Source organism: Schistocerca nitens, chromosome 1 (assembly GCF_023898315.1).
Source record: "Schistocerca nitens isolate TAMUIC-IGC-003100 chromosome 1, iqSchNite1.1, whole genome shotgun sequence".
Classification (NCBI taxonomy): domain Eukaryota; kingdom Metazoa; phylum Arthropoda; class Insecta; order Orthoptera; family Acrididae; genus Schistocerca; species Schistocerca nitens.
In genome coordinates, this window is record NC_064614.1 from 930,545,951 (window position 1) to 930,566,559 (window position 20,609).

The 20,609-nt window shown below is 42.6% G+C and overlaps 1 protein-coding gene across 2 annotated transcripts in view; it reads left to right on the forward strand.

Moving 5' to 3' along the window:
- LOC126193450 (N-terminal kinase-like protein) overlaps nt 1–20,609 on the forward strand; it is a 138,119-nt gene that overhangs the window by 112,166 nt on the left and 5,344 nt on the right. For both annotated transcript variants that reach the window (XM_049932688.1, XM_049932687.1), the window contains one exon: nt 4,097–4,178. In XM_049932688.1, coding sequence (XP_049788645.1) covers nt 4,097–4,178 — 82 coding nt within the window. The remainder of the gene's footprint in view (nt 1–4,096; nt 4,179–20,609) is intronic.

A 20,609-nucleotide genomic window follows, 5' to 3' on the forward strand; every position in this document is an offset into this window, starting at 1 on the left:
AAGTCTAAAGCCAGTGGGGAGAGCAGGGGGTTATAACCCTATAAAACCTCTTTTTAATGAATTTCTGTGGACCAAAATTCTTTTCCTTAAAGAGCAGTGGTTTTCCTCAAATGGAGGGTTTTGCCTAAGTACACAGGAGGAGTGGCCCTGACTCATAATTAAAGCTTGTTTAAGTGATGTAAGTGCTACTTAACTATACATATCAATAACCTGTACTAAAAAATTTTAAAAAAGTGCACTTCTCCGTGCTTGCATGCGCACATGTGCGGGTGCGCAAGCGTGTTGGGCACGCACGCATGCGCACGCGCACACACACACACACACACACACACACAGTTTCCAGAGAACATATTCTTTATTTTATTATTGTCATTATCATTTTTATTATTTTTAATCAAGAAGAATTGTTCTGTCTTGTACTTCCAGTGTTGTAGTGACAGACATTATCACTCCAGTTGCTTCACATTTGTTGGAAATGATTTGTCTACTTGAAAAGAGGAAAAGTTGTTGCTGAAGGTATCAGTTCACTGCACTGCAGCCGTGAAGCAGGGTGTACTTGGACACCTTTCCTCCTCCTTCTTCTTCGTTGTTATCACCACTTCCTACCTCGCAGTGTTCCTTCACAAGTATTTTACACATTTCACTTACATTCATCTTGTGTGTGGGAGACAAGATGTGGTCACCACAAGAAACAAAATCCAGGAATGTCACATTTTCAGGAACATTTGTGGTTTTGCTTCATTCTTCTGGGACAATATCCTCTTCAATAGCAACTGATGTACCACAGCCTTTTTGAAACAGTTTAACAGAGTCTTTTGTGTTACACAATTCTAGGCAGCAACAAACATATGCAAAGCCTGTAGAACATTGTGAGTCTCATCAATTCTGTCCTCTCAAGTTATGTAATTGACTTCTGCACAACTGTTACTCTCCATTTGGCTTTAACAGAGTGTGTTGTGCCCACATCCAGAGGCCGCAGATGACTTTTGCAGTGTCACTGAAGGAACAAAACATTTACTTTCCTCGGAAATGGTGTATCCTTGGGGTGTACAAGGCATTGGTCACTTTTCCTACCTGCTGCACTCATCTTGGTATTCAAATGACTTAGATATCTTGTAAAGATTTCTAATATCATACAGGCATTACTGTTGTACTTGTAAATATAAGGTAGTGGGTTTATGCTCTGTAACACCTGACAGTTTTAAATTTTCGTAATATCACTAGAAGCAACTTTTCACTTCCAATATGTCCAGTTATGCTATTTACACACAGTAGTGCAATTATTACTTCCTTCCTTTTGTTCCCTGTATGGCAGTTTTCTTCCTTAACGGAATATGGTTTTGCAAGAAGTAAACTATAAAAGAGGCCAGTTTCATCTGTGTTTGGAAATGTCTCTGGGCTCATAACACTGGATCAGTTGTGGCAATGTTATGTTTTTCAATGGTTTACACTTTCTACCTCCACTGTTTCACGTTCTCCACATACTCTCTGCAATGAGAGGAGATGGCCTTTTTCAAAGAAATGATTCAACCAGGCATTATTATCCAGAAAACTATGATCTGCATGTAGATAAGTATTGGCTGAAGGAACAATTATTGCATACTGCCATTGCATGACACAAACATTCAAAGTATGGCATGTGTGAAACTGAAAGAAGTTTGAAACCCATGTGGATATGTTAGGAACTGTGTAAAAACAGAAATTTAATTTGCAGAATGTTTATGCTTATCTCTTGAAAGTGGACTTTTTCCTAAAGTGGTGTTCATTAAAAGCAGCGAAAAAAACATTGTTCTTATGGGAGTTTTGTTGGGACTGCCAGAAATATTCATTAAAAGAGGGTTTGTTAATTTGGGGTTTTACTGTAGATATGTAGCACCCAGTATTACGAGTATTGCAACTTATGCTAATGAGGCAGGGACTGCGTAGAGGCAGCGGAGGAAATGATTAGTGATTTCAGCATGGCAAGAGGCACATACTGGTCAGTGAAGGAAGGGACTTTTCTGTGGAAGTGTTGTGAGCAGGGATATTGGGGCAACTAGTAGGCAGACACATTGAGATAATGGAGCTTGAGGAGCAGGTAAAGGACCAGTTACTGATAAAAGGCTGGAGGTAGAACAGTGACAGGTTTTGGAATGAGTCTAAAGTGTTTTATTCTTTGAAAGGGAATCTCTGATGCTCTGTCTCCAATGACCTCAATGGCGATGGCACATTAAACCCTAATTTTCCTTCCTCTGATATATGTATAAACCCCCCCCCCCCCCCTTCATGTCAAACTGAGGATCCATTCATTGTAACCATGGAGGGGGGGGGGGGCATTTGTACATATCATTTTGAGAGTTTGTTTGTACTTACATTTTATTTTGTGTTTTTACTTATATTAGAAAAAGTGGTAGCTTAAAACCATGTTGTAATGTTTGTTTGTGTGACACATCACAGCTGTTGGTGCCTTTCCTCATTTTACTTATAATTTTCAGATTGGAATTTCTATTGTTATATATTTTAGATAATTGGATTGATGGAAAATTGAGGATGGCATGCAATATGCAGATATGACTAGATGCCTGCACCAAACAGAAGGGTTGCTGGTCAGCAGAGATGCACCTAAAAAATTATCACTTGTTAAATGCGTAAAATTTTCAGAACAGGCTTGTTAGCAGTTACTTTAGAATTATTGATCTTTGAGTATGTTTTAAGAACTGTGACTTCATCTTCAGAGGTGATTGTTTGCTATTTTAATTCAAAAATAAGCAATTGTGAAATGGTTAATACATGGAAAATGGAAAAATGAATGACAAAAAGAGAAATGTACCACTTCAGCGTCTTTGCCCACCCACATCAGTGTTATTTTGTTAAGTTAAGTGTTTTTATTTAAACTGAATTTTTCAGGCCATTTTATTTACTTTGATATTAATTTCCGATATGCCACATCGATTGAAAACCTTACTTACATTTTCAAGTATACTTTCTTTTTAATTACATAGTATGATTGCAGTTTTTACTCAGCAAGTTGACTGATAAATACTGTTTTTTAGATTCCTGAGTAAGCTATTCATAGTGCTGCTTAACACTTAATTCTATCTAGTATGAGTGTTTAACGACTTCAGGAGTAACTAGGAATGAATGATGGTGGTTTGAAATGTTCTCGGAATCACCACGAGAGGTCAGCACTAGTGCAATGAGTTGAGTTGTTCACATGATATTCATTGGACTGTGGCCTGTAAACACATGCCACATCAGTGTTCTTGGAAGAGAGCTGTGGTGGTGACGTGGCTCTGTTGTTGTTCCTGCATAGTGATTTGCAAAGATGGAAAAAATGGAGATTCGAGCAGTGATTGAGTACTTCCTAAAAAAAAGGTATGAAAACAAAGGACATTCATGCTGATTTCCAGAATATAAGAGGGGACTCTGCTCCTTCATATTCAACTGTTGCCAAGTGGACAAATGAATTTAAATTTGGTTAGGAGAGTTTAGGTGATGATCCGCGCAGTGGTCGGTCAAGGTGTGTCACTACTCCAGAAATCATTGCAAAAATGCACAAAATCGTCATGGAGGATCACCGATTGAAAGTGCATGAAATTGCTCATGCTTGCCAGATGTTGTCTGAAAGGGTATATCACATTTTAACAGAAGAATTAGAAATGACCATGACAAAATTATGTGACCTAAGGTATGAATTGTTGCTACTCCCACTTTATTCACCTGATATGGCTCCATCAGACTTTCATCTCTTCCAAAAACTGAACATTTTTCTTGGTGGACGAAGATTCACTTCAGACGAAGAACTGATAGTGGGAGTTGACAGAATTTTGCAGGCCTGGAGGAAACTCATTTTCAAGATGGGGTCAAGGCACTATAACATAGTAGGACCAATTGCATTAATCTACAAGGAGACTGCATTGACAATAAAAAAAGTTTCAGTGATGCAATTACTTTTTTCTACTCCATTCCGAGAACTTTTCAAACCACCATATTATGAAAAAAATATAATAATGAGCTACTTTGTGTTACTTTTTCTGGTTCCATCCCTGAACATTCAATTACTAGTTTTATAACAACTATAAAATATACGTCCCTTAACATTTATTATTAATTACAGGATGAACCTCGAACTCCAGCAGCTAAAAGTCCTAGTGGATGGGAGGAAAATGAATGGGAGCCAATTGAAGAGACTGGAGGAGGTAATTCATTTTTCTTTTCCCCCCCCCCCCCTTTTTTTTCCTCCCAATAGTATTTGTTTGTTTATTCTTAATTTTACACACTCAAAGATTTCGTGTTGATGAATATTTATTTCTTACAAGAAATTCTGTGACAATAGAGTTGTATCATATTTGGTTTGCTATAGGAGCAGATTATAAAATATCTGTATTAATGTTATTATTATTATTATAATAGAGGGAAACATTCCACGTAGGAAAAATATATCTAAAAACAAAGATGATGTGACTTACCAAATGAAAGTGCTGGCAGGTCGACAGACACACAAACAAACACAAACATACACACAAAATTCAAGCTTTCGCAACAAACTGTTGCCTCATCAGGAAAGAGGGAAGGAGAGGGAAAGACGAAAGGATGTGGGTTTTAAGGGAGAGGGTAAGGAGTCATTCCAATCCCGGGAGCGGAAAGACTTACCTTTGGGGGAAAAAAGGACGGGTATACACTCGCGCGCACACACACACATATCCATCCACACATATACAGACACAAGCAGACATATTTAAAGACAAAGAGTTTGGGCAGAGATGTCAGTCGAGGCAGAAGTGCAGAGGCAAAGATGTTGTTGAATGACAGGTGAGGTATGAGTGGCGGCAACTTGAAATTAGCGGAGATTGAGGCCTGGTGGATAACGGGAAGAGAGGATATATTGAAGAGCAAGTTCCCATCTCCGGAGTTCGGATAGGTTGGTGTTAGTGGGAAGTATCCAGATAACCCGGACGGTGTAACACTGTGCCACGATGTGCTGGCCGTGCACCAAGGCATGTTTAGCCACAGGGTGATCCTCATTACCAACAAACACTGTCTGCCTGTGTCCATTCATGCGAATGGACAGTTTGTTGCTGGTCATTCCCACATAGAATGCGTCACAGTATAGGCAGGTCAGTTGGTAGATCACGTGGGTGCTTTCACACGTGGCTCTGCCTTTGATCGTGTACACCTTCCGCGTTACAGGACTGGAGTAGGTGGTAGTGGGAGGGTGCATGGGACAGGTTTTACACTGGGGGGCGGTTACAAGGGTAGGATCCAGAGGGTAGGGAAGGTGGTTTGGGGATTTCATAGGGATGAACTAACAGGTTACGAAGGTTAGGTGGATGGCGGAAAGACACTCTTGGTGGAGTGGGGAGGATTTCATGAAGGATGGATCTCACTTCAGGGCAGGATCTGAGGTAGTCGTATCCCTGCTGGAGAGCCACATTCAGAATCTGATCCAGTCCCGGAAAGTATCCTGTCGCAAGTGGGGCATTTTTGTGGTTCTTCTGTGGGAGGTTCTGGGTTTGAGAGGATGAGGAAGTGGCTCTGGTTATTTGCTTCTGTACCAGGTCGGGAGGGTAGTTGCGGGATGCGAAAGCTGTTGTCAGGTTGTTGGTGTAATGCTTCAGGGATTCCGGACTGCAACAGATTCGTTTGCCACGAAAACCTAGGCTGTAGGGAAGGGACCGTTTGATGTGGAATGGGTGGCAGCTGTCGTAATGGAGGTACTGTTGCTTGTTGGTGGGTTTGATGTGGACGGACGTGTGAAGCTAGCCATTGGACAGGTGGAGGTCAACATCAAGGAAAGTGGCATGGGGATTTGGAGTAGGACCAGGTGAATCTGATGGAACCAAAGGAGTTCAGGTTGGAGAGGAAATTCTGGAGTTCTTCTTCACTGTGGGTCCAGATCATGAAGATGTCATCAATAAATCTGTACCAAACTTTGGGTTGGCAGGCCTGGGTAACCAAGAAGGCTTCCTCTAAGCGACCCATGAATAGGTTGGCGTACGAAGGGGCCATCCTTGTACCCATGGCTGTTCCCTTTAATTGTTGGTATGTCTGGTCTTCAGAAGTGAAGAAGTTGTGGGTCAGGATGAAGCTGGCTAAGGTAATGAGGAAAGAGGTTTTAGGTAGGGTGGCAGGTGATCGGCGTGAAAGGAAGTGCTCCATCGCAGCGAGGCCCTGGACGTGCGGGATATTTGTGTATAAGGAAGTGGCATCAATGGTTACAAGGATGGTTTCTGGGGGTAACGGATTGGGTAAGGATTCCAGGCGTTCGAGAAAGTGGTTGGTGTCTTTGATGAAGGATGGGAGACTGCATGTAATGGGTTGAATGTGTTGATCTACGTAGGCAGAGATACGTTCTGTGGGGGCTTGGTAACCAGCTACAATGGGGCGGCCGGGATGATTGGGTTTGTGAATTTTAGGTAGAAGGTAGGGGTGCGGGGTGTCGGTGGGGTCAGGAGGTTGATGGAGTCAGGTGAAAGGTTTTGTAGGGGGCCTAAGGTTCTGAGGATTCCTTGAAGCTCCGCCTGGACATCAGGAATGGGATTACCTTGGCAAACTTTGTATGTGGTGTTGTCTGAAAGCTGATGCAGTCCCTCAGCCACATACTCCCGACGATCAAGTACCACGGTCGTGGAACCCTTGTCCGCCGGAAGAATGACGATGGACTGGTCAGCCTTCAGATCACGGATAGCCTGGGCTTCAGCAGTGGTGATGTTGGGAGTAGGATTAAGGTTTTTTAAGAAGGATTGAGAGGCAAGGCTGGAAGTCAGAAATTCCTGGAAGGTTTGGAGAGGGTGATTTTGAGGAAGAGGACGTGGGTCCCGCTGTGAAGGAGGACAGAACTGTTCCAGGCAGGGTTCAATTTGGATAGTGTCTTGGGGAGTTGGATCATTAGGAGTAGGATTAGGATCATTTTTCTTCGTGGCAAAGTGATATTTCCAGCAGGGAGTACGAGTGTAGGACAGTAAATCTTTGACGAGGGCTGTTTGGTTGAATCTGGGAGTGGGGCTGAAGGTGAGGCCTTTGGATAGGACAGAGGATTCGGATTGGGAGAGAGGTTTGGAGGAAAGGTTAACTACTGAATTAGGGTGTTGTGGTACCAGATTGTGTTGATTGGAATTTTGAGGTTTTGGGGGGAGTGGAGCTGGAAGTAGGAGATTGAGTAGATGGGAGAGACTGGGTTTGTGTGCAATGAGAGGTGGTTGAGGTTTGCTAGAAAGGTTGTGAAGGGTTAGTGAGTTGCCTTTCCGGAGGTGGGAAACCAGGAGATTGGATATTATTGGATATTATTATTATTATTATTATTATTATTATTATTATTATATATTTGCGAATGAGCCCATTAGGGCTACGCATAGTACCTAGTGTTGTGCATTTGCCTTTCTTTGTGCCGATACTTCTTTCATTCTTTTGGTGTGGGCTTCTTTTCTTTCTTGAGACCACGTTGTTCCAGTCTTCTTCTTTGGTTTCTCCTCTAGGCCAACTTGCCACTTGTGAAATTTGGATCTGAAGATTTCCCTGTTTTGGATATCCTCTGGTGTAATTCCTGTTAGTTTCAGATCTGTTTTGATTTTCGTCAATCCATTTCATTGGGTCTGTTTTAGATTTACTCCTGTTTTTATAGAGTTCAACTATATGATTTGTAAGTCTGTCCAGATTCATTCTTTTGATGTGTCCCTAGAATCTTAATCTGCATTTTCTAATGTCACTGTGAATATTAGAGTGTTTCCCCCCCCCCCCCCCCCCCCTCTGAGCCATACTTTTCATCTACAAGTTTTGGGCCTAAAATTTATCTTATGATCTACCGTTGCTTTTTCTGAATGTTTTCTATGTCTGTTGTCCTGTTTAAAATTAGTGTGTCTGATACATATAGCTATTCTAATTTAATGACAGTATTATAATGTCACAGTTTTGTGTGCTTGGAGACACTTTTCACACTTTTCATTTTATTTCATTTTATTTTTTTTTTATTTTTTTTTTTATTTTATTTATTTAATTATCAATTTTATTTTTTTTTTTATTTTTATTTTAAGTAGATATTTTGAGTGAGTCGATAAGCAGTGTCCATCTTTTGGCATCTGACTTTGTTGGCTTTCATTTCTATTCCATTTTCCTGAATCATTTCACAGAGATATTTAAATTGTGTGGCCTGAGCTCCCAGTTGGTGCACATCGACAGCGCAGAAAGATATGTATATAGCTTGTTTTCTGTGTTTACTTAGTAGATTCTTACTTAAATTGCGTGTGAGTTTCGTATAGGAGGTGTAATTTCGAGTTTTAGTTACTGTAATCGTAAATTCAGGCAGATTGTAGCGCAGTCGTTAGGCATTTGTACAGGTTAGTTCATACATTCTTTGCGTGTTTCCCTTGCGTTATCTAGGCACTTGTGTTTCAGTAACTGTTGTCCAACATCGATTAGAATGGACAGGGACTGTGATTGCTGTGTTCAGATGAGGGCTGAGTTGGCATCCCTTCGCTCACAGCTGCAGGCGGCGCTGACTTTGGTCGCACAGCTTGAGGCTGTTGCCAATGGGCACCACTGTGGGGAGCCGGACTTGGGTATCACGGGGATGTCAGCCTTGTCCCGTCTGTCCCCAGATCGGTCTGCCGCTGTGGTTGCCCTAGTTGCTGCCTGCAGTGGGGCTGAGCCCTCGCCTGTGGTTGATTGGAAGGTCGTTCCAAGGCATGGCAGGCAGCGAAAGACGTCGCCGGAGGCTGATCAGAAAGCCTCCCAGGTGCGTCTGACAAACAGGTTTCAGGTACTGTCTCTGGCTGAGCCAGATGCAGCTGCCTGCCCTGTTTCAGAGGATGAGTCTCAGCCTTCAAGGTCTGGGCAATCGCAGAGGGTGGGCTTATTGGTAGTTGGGAGCTCCAATGTTAGGCGCGTAATGGGGCCCCTTAGGGATATGGCGGCTAAGGAGGGGAAGAAATCCAGTGTGCACTCCGTGTGGAGTAATTCCTGATGTGGAAAGGGTCCTTCCAGATGCCATGAAGAGCACAGGGTGCAGCCAGCTGCAGGTGGTGGCACATGTCAGCACTAATGACGTGTGTCGCTTTGGATCTGAGGAAATTCTCTCTGGATTCCAGTGGCTATCTGATTTGGTGAAGGCTACCGGTCTTGCTTACGAGATGAAGGCAGAGCTCACCATCTGCAGCATCGTTGACAGAACTAACTGCGGACCTTTGGTGCAGAGCCGGGTGAAGGGTCTGAATCAGAGGCTCAGACGGTTTTGCGACCATGTTGGCTGCAGATTCCTTGACTTGCGCCATAGGGTGGTGGGGTTTCGAGTTCCGCTGAATAGGTCAGGAGTTCACTACACTCAGCTGGCGGCTACACGGGTAGCGGAGGCTGTGTGGTGTGGACTGGGCGGTTTTTAGGTTAGAAGGCCTTGGGAAAGAACGGGGTGGGCTGCAATCTCAAAGGGTGCATGGCAAATACAGGGAATGCTTGGATCAAGGAACAGTCGGAATTGTAGTTGTAAATTGTTGTAGTTGTGCTGGGAAAGTCCCTGAGCTTCAAGCGCTAATAGAAAACACAGAAGCTGAAATCATTATATGTTCAGGAAAGATAGATTAGACAGAATTGGTGGTGGAGTGTTTGTGTCTATCAGTAGTGGTTTATCTTGTAGTAAAGTCGAAGTAGATACTCTGTGCAAATTGGTATGGGTGGAGGTTATACTTAACAGGCGAACTAAGTTAATAATTGGCTCCTTCTACCGACCTCAAGACTCCGATGATATAGTTGCTGAACAGTTCAGAGAAAATTTGAGTCTCGTAACAAATAAATACCCCACTCATACGGTTATAGTTTGTAAGGACTTCAACCTTCCCTCGATATGTTGGCAAAAATACTTGTTCAAAACCGGTGGTAGGCAGAAAACATCTTCCGAAATTGTCCTAAATGCTTTCTCCGAAAATTATTTCGAGCAGTTAGTCCATGAACCCACGCAAATTGTAAATGGTTGTGAAAACACACTTGACCTCTTAGCCACAAACAATCCAGAGCTAATAGAGAGCATCATGACTGATACAGGGATTAGTGATCACAAGGTCATTGTAGCTAGGCTCAATACCGTTTCTTCCAAATCCACCAGAAACAAACGCAAAATAATTTTATTTAAAAAAGCGGATAAAGTGTCACTAGAAACCTTCCTAAGAGACAATCTCCATTCCTTCCGAACTGACTATGCAAATGTAGACAAGATGTGGCTCAAATTCAAAGATATAGTAGCAACAGCAATTGAGAGATTCATACCTCATAAATTGGTAAGAGATGGAACTGATCCCCCATGGTACACAAAACAGGTCCGAACGCTGTTGCAGAGGCAACGGAAAAAGCATGCAAAGTTCAGAAGAACTCGAAATCTCGAAGATCGGCTAAAATTTACAGACGTGCGAAATTTGGCACGGACTTCAATGCGAGATGCCTTTAATAGGTTCCACAACGAAACATAGTCTCGAAATTTGGTAGAAAATCCAAAGAAATTCTCGTCGTATGTAAAGTACACAAGCAGCAAGACACAGTCGGTACCTTCGCTGCGCAGTGCCGATGGTACTGTTACCGACGACTGTGCCGCTAAAGCAGAGTTATTGAATGCAGTTTTCCGAAATTCCTTCACCAGAGAAGATGAATGGAATATTCCAGAATTTGAAACACGAACAGCTGCTAGCATGAGTTTCTTAGAAGTAGATACCTTAGGGGTTGCAAAGCAACTCAAATCGCTTGATACGGGCAAGTCTTCAGGTCCAGATTGTATACCAATTAGGTTCCTTTCAGATTACGCTGATACAATAGCTCCCTACTTAGCAAGCATATACAACCGCTCGCTCACCGATAGATCTGTACCTACAGATTGGAAAATTGCGCAGGTCGCACCAGTGTTTAAGAAGGGTAGTAGGAGTAATCCATCGAATTACAGACCTATATCATTGACATCAGTTTGCAGTAGGGTTTTGGAGCATATACTGTATTCAAACATTATGAATCACCTCGAAAGGAACGATCTATTGATACGTAATCAGCATGGTTTCAGAAAACACCGTTCTTGTGCAACGCAGCTAGCTCTTTATTCGCACGAAGTAATGGCCGCTATCGACAGGGGATCTCAAGTTGATTCCGTATTTATAGATTTCCAGAAAGCTTTTGACACCGTTCCTCACAAGCAACTTCTAATCAAGCTGCGGGCCTATGGGGTATCATCTCAGTTGTGCGACTGGATTTGTGATTTCCTGTCAGGAAGGTCACAGTTCGTTGTAATAGGCGGCAAATCATCGAGTAAAACTGAAGTGATATCAGGTGTTCACCAGGGAAGCATCCAGGGACCTTCTGTTCCTGATCTATATAAATGACCTGGGTGACAATCTGAGCAGTTCTCTTAGGTTGTTCATAGATTATGCTGTAATTTACCGTCTAGTAATGTCATCCGAAGACAAGTATCAGTTGCAAAGCGATTTAGAAAAGATTGCTGTATGGTGTGGCAGGTGGCAGTTGACACTAAATAACGAAAAGTGTGAGGTGATCCACATGAGTTCCAAAAGAAATCCGTTGGAATTTGATTACTCGATAAATAGTACAATTCTCAAGGCTGTCAATTCAACTAAGTACCTGGGTGTTAAAATTACGAACAACTTCAGTTGGAAAGACCACATAGATAATATTGTGGGGAAGGCGAGCCAAAGGTTGCGTTTCATTGGCAGGACACTTAGAAGATGCAACAAGTCCACTAAAGAGACAGCTTCGCATGTTGTTTCTTTCAAAGTCTTTCTCGATTTCAAGTAGCTGGTCCTTTTCAAATTTCCTTTTGGTTTTTGTGATTAATTGGACTGTCTCTTTCCTCACCGCCAAGAATGTTCTGTAATTCTTCTCAGTCTTTCTGCTGTTCCAATTACTGTATGCTTTCTGTTGAGATTGGATTGCTTGTTCACATTCTTCATTCCACCAAGGGTGTTTTTTCATTTTTGCAAAGGTATCAATGTTTGTGCGGTTTCAATTAGTTTGCTTCTGAGTTGCTTCCAATTGTTGGAGGGCTTTTTCTCTAATTCTTCAGTGAAAGATGATTGGATCCAGCTAGTGTCAAATTTTGAGATTAGTGGCTTCCTTTTTGTGAACCTCTGAGGTTTTAACTGTAGTTTGAGTCTCATTACGTAATGATCTGAGTCTACATTTTCACCCTTACTTATTTGGATATTCATGATTTCTCTGTGGTGTGGATAGGAAATTGCTACATGGTCAATTTGGAATTCACCAATGAGTGGGTTGGGTGATCTCCATGTCATTTCTTTTTATGGTTTCTTCTTGAAATACATTAACATGATTTTAAGGTTGAATATCCTGCAGAATTTGATCAACCCCCATTCATTTTGATAAGTCCACTTATGTGCTGGAAGTTTCCTGTTGTTTTCCTGTATTTTCTTTCTTTGCCTAGCTGCGCATTGAAATCGCCTAGTAAGATTTTGACGTGGTTTTGTGGAATTGTGGGTACTATTTCTTCTGGTGTTTCCCACGATTTATCTACCTTTGCACGATCTGTTATATTGTCATCATTGATAGGCATGTGTGCATTGATCAGTATGTATGTTTTGTTTGCACACTTTAGGGTGATTGTAATTAGTCTATTATTTACAGGCTTCACATGAGTTACCGATATGAGTATGCTCTTTTTGACTGCCAAAGCAACTGCTAAATGTGGTGCATTTTTGAGAATCCGTTTTCTGTTTTGCTGTTAAAAAGTCTGTAGTTCCCGAAAACCATTATGTTTTCGTCAGTCACTCTTGTTTCTTGGAGTGCCATTATTTCGAATTTTTGTTCATTAAGGATTTTCTCTAGTTAATACAACTCCCCTACCCGCAAGAGAGAATTCATATTTAATGTTCCGAAAAATGTCTTGGTATATGGGTGAAGTTGGCCAGAGGTCTCTGACTCCCTCTATATGCATGTCAAGCCAGACTCCCTAGAATTCGATACTCTGGTTGTGCTGTTGATGGCAGCAGTGGAATGGTTACCACCTGGAGTACAAACGTATTTCCTGTCACACCTCATACTACTTGATCATCTCAAATTTTGGGTCGTAGTCCAGTTTCTTAGGTCTGGGGTGGATAGTTCCAGAACACACATTTCCAGCCGCACTTATGGTGATCACTGACCACTTTGCCGCTTTCTGCAAATCAGACACAAAGTGGATTTAAGTCAGTTCATCCGCCCTCTCTGCCATTGGGGTTTCCCCTCTTCTGCCTTCAAGACCGTTGTCCATTTTCCTCCTTCCCTCAGTTGATCTTCAGGTGCTTATTTGGCTATGCCTTATTCACACCTGCCCTGCATATCTACAGGAATTCCCCTATCAGACATTATTGTTATTGTTTCTTTACTTTCTCAGACGTTAAGTCTGGTTAAAAATGGAAAGTGACGCAGACCTTGATCAAGCGTCACTTCCTTTTAACTGTACGGTATATGTTACATTGCATTTAGGAACTTTCGGGTAATTGAACATGTATCAATAATTACAGATTTCTGTAGTTGTAGATACATGTTTGGATGTAGCTGTATTGCGTTGATGTACTGGTGGATATTGTGTAGTATGACCCCTGTGGTTGATAGTATAATTGGTATAATGTCAACTTTATCCTGATGCCAACTTGTCCTTGACTTCCTCAGCCAGTTGGATGAATTTTTCATTTTTTTCTCCTGTTATCTTCTGTATATTTGTTGTATTGGGTATGGATATTTCGATTAGTTGTGTTAATTTCTTCTTTTTATTGGTGAGTATGATGTCAGGTTTGTTATGTGGTGTTGTTTTATCTGTTATAATGGTTCTGTTCCAGTATAATTTGTATTCATCATTCTCCAGTACATTTTGTGGTGCATACTTGTATGTGGGAACGTGTTGTTTTATTAGTTTATGTTGTATGGCAAGTTGTTGATGTATTATTTTTGCTACATTGTCATGTCTTCTGGTGTATGCTGTATTTGCTAGTATTGTACACCCGCTTGTGATGTGATCTACTGTTTCTATTTGTTGTTTGCAAAGCCTGCATTAGCTGTTGTGGTATTGGGATCTTTAATAATATGCTTGCTGTAATATCTGGTGTTTATTGTTTGATCCTGTATTGCAACCATGAATCCTTCTGTCTCATTGTATATATTGCCTTTTCTTATCCATGTGTTGGATGTGTCTTGATCGATGTGTGGCTGTGTTAGATGATACGGGTGCTTGCCATGTAGTGTTTTCTTTTTCCAATTTACTTTCTTCATATCTGTTGATATTATGTGATCTAAAGGGTTGTAGAAGTGGTTATGAAATTGCAATGGTGTAGCCGATGTATTTATATGAGTGATTGCTTTGTGTATTTTGCTAGTTTCTGCTCATTCTATAAAGAATTTTCTTAAATTGTCTACCTGTCCATAATGAAGGTTTTTTATGTTGATAAATCCCCTTCCTCCTTCCTTTCTGCTTAATGTGAATCTTTCTGTCGCTGAATGTATGTGATGTATTCTATATTTGTGGCATTGTGATTGTGTAAGTGTATTGAGTGCTTCTAGGTCTGTGTTACTCCATTTCACTAATCCAAACGAGTAGGTCAATATTGGTATAGCATAAGTATTTATAGCTTTTGTCTTGTTTCTTGCTGTCAATTCTGTTTTCAGTATTTTCGTTCGTCTTTATCTATATTTTTCTTTTAGTTCTTCTTTAATGTTGGTATTATCTATTCCTATTTTTTGTCTGTATCCTAGATATTTATAGGCATCTGTTTTTTCCATTGCTTCTATGCAGTCACTGTGGTTATCCAATAGGTAATCTTCTTGTTTAGTGTGCTTTCCCTTGACTATGCTATTTTTCTTACATTTGTCTGTTCCAAAAGCCATATTTATATCATTGCTGAATACTTCTGTTATCTTTAGTAATTGGTTGAGTTGTTGATTTGTTGCTGCCAGTAGTTTTAGATCATCCATGTACAGCAAATGTGTGATTTTGTGTTGGTATGTTCCAGTAATATTATATACATAATTTGTATTATTTAGCATGTTGGGTAGTGGGTTCAGAGCAAGGCAGAACCAGAAAGGACTTAATGAGTCTCCTTGATATATTCCACGCTTAATCTGTATTGGGTGTGATGTGATATTATTTGAACTTGTTTGAATATTAAGTGTGGTTTTCCAATTTTTCATTACTATGTTTAGGAACTGTATCAATTTAGGATCTACTTTGTATATATCCAATATTTGTAGTAACCATGAGTGGGGTACACTATCAAAAGCTTTTTGGTAATCAATGTATGCATAGTGTAGTGACCTTTGTTTAGTTTTAGCTTGATATGTCACCTCTGCATCTATTATCAGTTGCTCTTTACATCCTCGTGCTCCTTTGCAACAGCCTTTTTGTTCTTCACTTATAATTTTGTTCTGTGTTGTATGTGTCATTAATTTCTGTGTAATGAATGAAGCTAAAATTTTGTGTATTGTTGGTAGGCATGTTATGGGGCGATATTTAGCTGGGTTTGCTGTGTCTTTTTGGTCTTTAGGTTTCAGATAAGTTATTCCATGTGTGAGTGTATCAGGGAATGTGTATGGGTCTGCAATGTAACTGTTAAATAATTTATCTAAAAACAAAGATGATGTGACTTACCGAACGAAAGTGCTGGCAAGTCGATAGACACACAAACAAACACAAACATACACACAAAATTCAAGCTTTTGCAACCACTGGTTGCTTCATCAGGAAAGAGGGAAGGAGAGGGAAAGACGAAAGGATGTGGGTTTTAAGGGAGAGGGTAAGGAGTCATTCCAATTCCGGGAGTGGAAACACTTACCTTGGGGGGAAAAAAGGACAGGTATACACTCGCTAGCGCGTGTGCGCGCGCGCGCGCGCGCACACACACACACACACACACACACACACACACACACACACACATATCCATCCGCACATACACAGACACAAGCAGACATTAGTAAAGGCAAAGAGTTTGGGCAGAGATGTCAGTCGAGGCGGAAGTACAGAGGCAAAGATGTCGTTGAAAGACAGGTGAGGTATGAGCGGTGCCAAATTGAAATTAGCGGAGATTGAGGCCTGGCGGATAACGAGAAGAGAGGATATACTGAAGGGCAAGTTCCCATCTCCGGAGTTCTGACAGGTTGGTGTTAGTGGGAAGTATCCACATAACCCGGACGGTGTCACACTGTGCCAAGATGTGCTGGCCGTGCACCAAGGCATGTTTAGCCACAGGGTGATCCTCATTACCAACAAACACTGTCTGCCTGTGTCCTTTCATGCGAATGGACAGTTTGTTGCTGGTCATTCCCACATAGAAAGCTTCACAGTGTAGGCAGGTCAGTTGGTAAATCACGTGGGTGCTTTCATACGTGGCTCTGCCTTTGATCGTGTACACCTTCCGCGTTACAGGACTGGAGTAGGTGGTAGTGGGAGGGTGCATGGGACAGGTTTTACACTGGGGGCGGTTACAAGGGTAGGAGCCAGAGGGTAGGGAAGGTGGTTTGGGGATTTCATAGGGATGAACTAACAGGTTACGAAGGTTAGGTGGATGGCGGAAGGACACTCTAGGGGGAGTGGGGAGGATTTCATGAAGGATGGATCTCATTTCAGGGCAGGATTTGAGGAAGTCGTATCCCTGCTGGAGAGCCACATTCAGAGTCTGGTCCAGTCCCGGAAAGTTTCCTGTCACAAGTGGGGCACTTTTGGGGTTCTTCTTTGGGAGGTTCTGGGTTTGAGGGGATCAGGAAGTGGCTCTAGCTATTTGCTTCTGTACCAGGTCGGGAGGGAAGTTGTGGGATGCGAAAGCTGTTGTCAGGTTGTTGGTGTAATGCTTCAGGGATTCCGGACTGGAGCAGATTCGTTTGCCACGAAAACCTAGGCTGTAGGGAAGGGACCGTTTGATGTGGAATGGGTGGCAGCTGTCGTAATGGAGGTACTGTTGCTTGTTGGTGGGTTTGATGTGGACGGACGTGTGAAGCTGGCCATTGGACAGGTGGAGGTCAACATCAAGGAAAGTGGCATGGGATTTGGAGTAGGACCAGGTGAATCTGATGGAACCAAAGGAGTTCAGGTTGGAGAGGAAATTCTGGAGTTCTTCTTCACTGTGGGTCCAGATCATGAAGATGTCATCAATAAATCTGTACCAAACTTTGGGTTGGCAGGCCTGGGTAACCAAGAAGGCTTCCTCTAAGCGACCCATGAATAGGTTGGCGTACGAAGGGGCCATCCTGGTACCCATGGCTGTTCCCTTTAATTGTTGGTATGTCTGGTCTTCAGAAGTGAAGAAGTTGTGGGTCAGGATGAAGCTGGCTAAGGTAATGAGGAAAGAGGTTTTAGGTAGGGTGGCAGGTGATCGGCGTGAAAGGAAGTGCTCCATCGCAGCGAGGCCCTGGACGTGCGGGATATTTGTGTATAAGGAAGTGGCATCAATGGTTACAAGGATGGTTTCTGGGGGTAACGGATTGGGTAAGGATTCCAGGCGTTCGAGAAAGTGGTTGGTGTCTTTGATGAAGGATGGGAGACTGCATGTAATGGGTTGAATGTGTTGATCTACGTAGGCAGAGATACGTTCTGTGGGGGCTTGGTAACCAGCTACAATGGGGCGGCCGGGATGATTGGGTTTGTGAATTTTAGGAAGAAGGTAGAAGGTAGGGGTGCGGGGTGTCGGTGGGGTCAGGAGGTTGATGGAGTCAGGTGAAAGGTTTTGTAGGGGGCCTAAGGTTCTGAGGATTCCTTGAAGCTCCGCCTGGACATCAGGAATGGGATTACCTTGGCAAACTTTGTATGTGGTGTTGTCTGAAAGCTGGCGCAGTCCCTCAGCCACATACTCCCGACGATCAAGTACCACGGTCGTGGAACCTTTGTCCGCCGGAAGAATGACGATGGACCGGTCAGCCTTCAGATCACGGATAGCCTGGGCTTCAGCAGTGGTGATGTTGGGAGTAGGATTAAGGTTTTTTAAGAAGGATTGAGAGGCAAGGCTGGAAGTCAGAAATTCCTGGAAGGTTTGGAGAGGGTGATTTTGAGGAAGAGGACGTGGGTCCCGCTGTGACGGAGGACGGAACTGTTCCAGGCAGGGTTCAATTTGGATAGTGTCTTGGGGAGTTGGATCATTAGGGGTAGGATTAGGATCATTTTTCTTCGTGGCAAAGTGATATTTCCAGCAGAGAGTACGAGTGTAGGATAGTAAATCTTTGACGAGGGCTGTTTGGTTGAATCTGGGAGTGGGGCTGAAGGTGAGGCCTTTGGATAGGACAGAGGTTTCGGATTGGGAGAGAGGTTTGGAGGAAAGGTTAACTACTGAATTAGGGTGTTGTGGTTCCAGATTGTGTTGATTGGAATTTTGAGGTTTTGGGGGGAGTGGAGCTGGAAGTGGGAGATTGAGTAGATGGGAGAGACTGGGTCTGTGTGCAATGAGAGGAGGTTGAGGTTTGCTGGAAAGTTTGTGAAGGGTGAGTGAGTTGTCTTTCCAGAGGTGGGAAACCAGGAGATTGGATAGTTTTTTTGAGGTGGAGGGTGGCATGCTGTTCTAATTTGCGGTTGGCCTGTAGAAGGATGCTCTGAACAGCCGGTGTGGATGTGGGAGAGGAAAGATTGAGGACTTTTATTAAGGATAGGAGTTGACGGATGTGTTCGTTGGCTGAGTTGATGTGTAGGTGAAGGATTAGGTGGGTGAGGGCAATGGATTATTCAGTTTGGAACTGGTATAGGGACTGATGGAAAGAAGGGTTGCAGCCAGAGATGGGAACTTTAAGTGTGAGGTCTTGGGGGGTAATGCCAAATGTCAGACAAGCCTGAGAAAATAAAATATGGGAGTGTAATCTGGCTGGGGTGAAGGCATGTTTGCGGAGGGAATGTAAATAAAACTTAATGGGGTCGTAGTGGGGATGTTGTGAGGGTGACATGGTATTAGAAGGTGGAAAGTGTAACATGAGGCTGAAATGAAAATGAAAATAAAAATATTTGGGGAGAGATAAAGGTGAACTAGAAAGCAACTGGAGATCTGGTGTGAAAAAAGGTGAAAAAGTGTTGGTTATAGCTGGGCTATGTTGATCCTGTGGTGAACTTGGGTTGGTAGACAACGATGTGCACAAAGGGTAGGTGGTTGTGTTGCCGCCAAAACACGTTAAAGGGTGGAGCAATTCAGGAAAATTTCGAAAAAACTGCGTGTAAATGTATTAAAAGGAGTGGTTTTGTGGTGGCAGATTGTGAAAATGAGGCTAACAATGGTCTGACGAAGAAATAATGACGTTAAAACCTGTGGGAAGCGGCTAAAAAAGATCAGTGATGTGGGAAGAATGGAAATGGAAAAAAAGCGAAAGTTATTAGAACTAGCCGAAATGGCTGTTTAATAGCTGAAAGGAACTGTTTGTGAACTGGAAACGGTGGATTTTATAGCAGCGGTAGTGTTGAAAGCGGAAAAAAATTTTTTGGTTATGGTTTGGAAGTGGGTTACGTATTATTGAGTATATATAGGTGGGATAAAATTGTATGGTAGATTCGGTAAAGTGGAGAGGGTGAATACAAAGTGAAACTACTTGCAAAAACAGAAAGAGAAAATAAGATGACAGGAAAGATTTCAAAATGCAACAGTGACAATAATAAACATAATTGTTGGGTTCAAATTAATGATATGAATATAATAGAGGGAAACATTCCACTTGGGAACAATATATCTAAAAACAAAGATGATGTGACTAACCAAACGAAAGTGCTGGCAGGCCGATAGACACACAAACATACACACAAAATTCAAGCTTTCGCAACCACCGGTTGCTTCATCAGGAAAGAGGGAAAGACGAAAGGATGTGGGTTTTAAGGGAGAGGGTAAGGAGTCATTCCAATCCCGGGAGCGGAAAAATGAGATCCATCCTTCATGAAATCCTCCCCACTCCACCAAGAGTGTCTTTCCACCGTCCACCTAACCTTCGTAACCTCTTAGTTCATCCCTATGAAATCCCCAAACCATCTTCCCTACCCTCTGGCTCCTACCCTTGTAACCGTCCCCCGGTGTAAAACCTGTCCCATGCACCCTCCCACCACCACCTACTCCAATCCTGTAACGCGGAAGGTGTACACGATCAAAGGCAGAGCCACGTGTGAAAGCACCCACGTGATTTACCAACTGACCTGCCTACACTGTGAAGCTTTCTATGTGGGAATGACCAGCAACAACCTGTCCATTCGCATGAATGGACACAGGCAGACAGTGTTTGTTGGTAATGAGGATCACCCTGTGGCTAAACATGCCTTGGTGCACGGCCAGCACATCTTGGCACAGTGTTACACTGTCCGGGTTATGTGGATACTTCCCACTAACACCAACCTGTCAGAACTCCGGAGATGGGAACTTGCCCTTCAGTATATCCTCTCTTCTCGTTATCCGCCAGGCCTCAATCTCCGCTAATTTCAATTTGGCGCCGCTCATACCTCACCTGTCTTTCAACGACATCTTTGCCTCTGTACTTCCGCCTCGACTGACATCTCTGCCCAAACTCTTTGCCTTTACAAATGTCTGCTTGTGTCTGTGTATGTGCGGATGGATATATATGGATATGTGTGTGTGTGTGTGTGTGTGTGTGTGTGTGTGTGTGTGTGTGTGTGTGTGTGTGTGTGTGTGTGCGCGTGGAATGTTTCCCTCTATTAT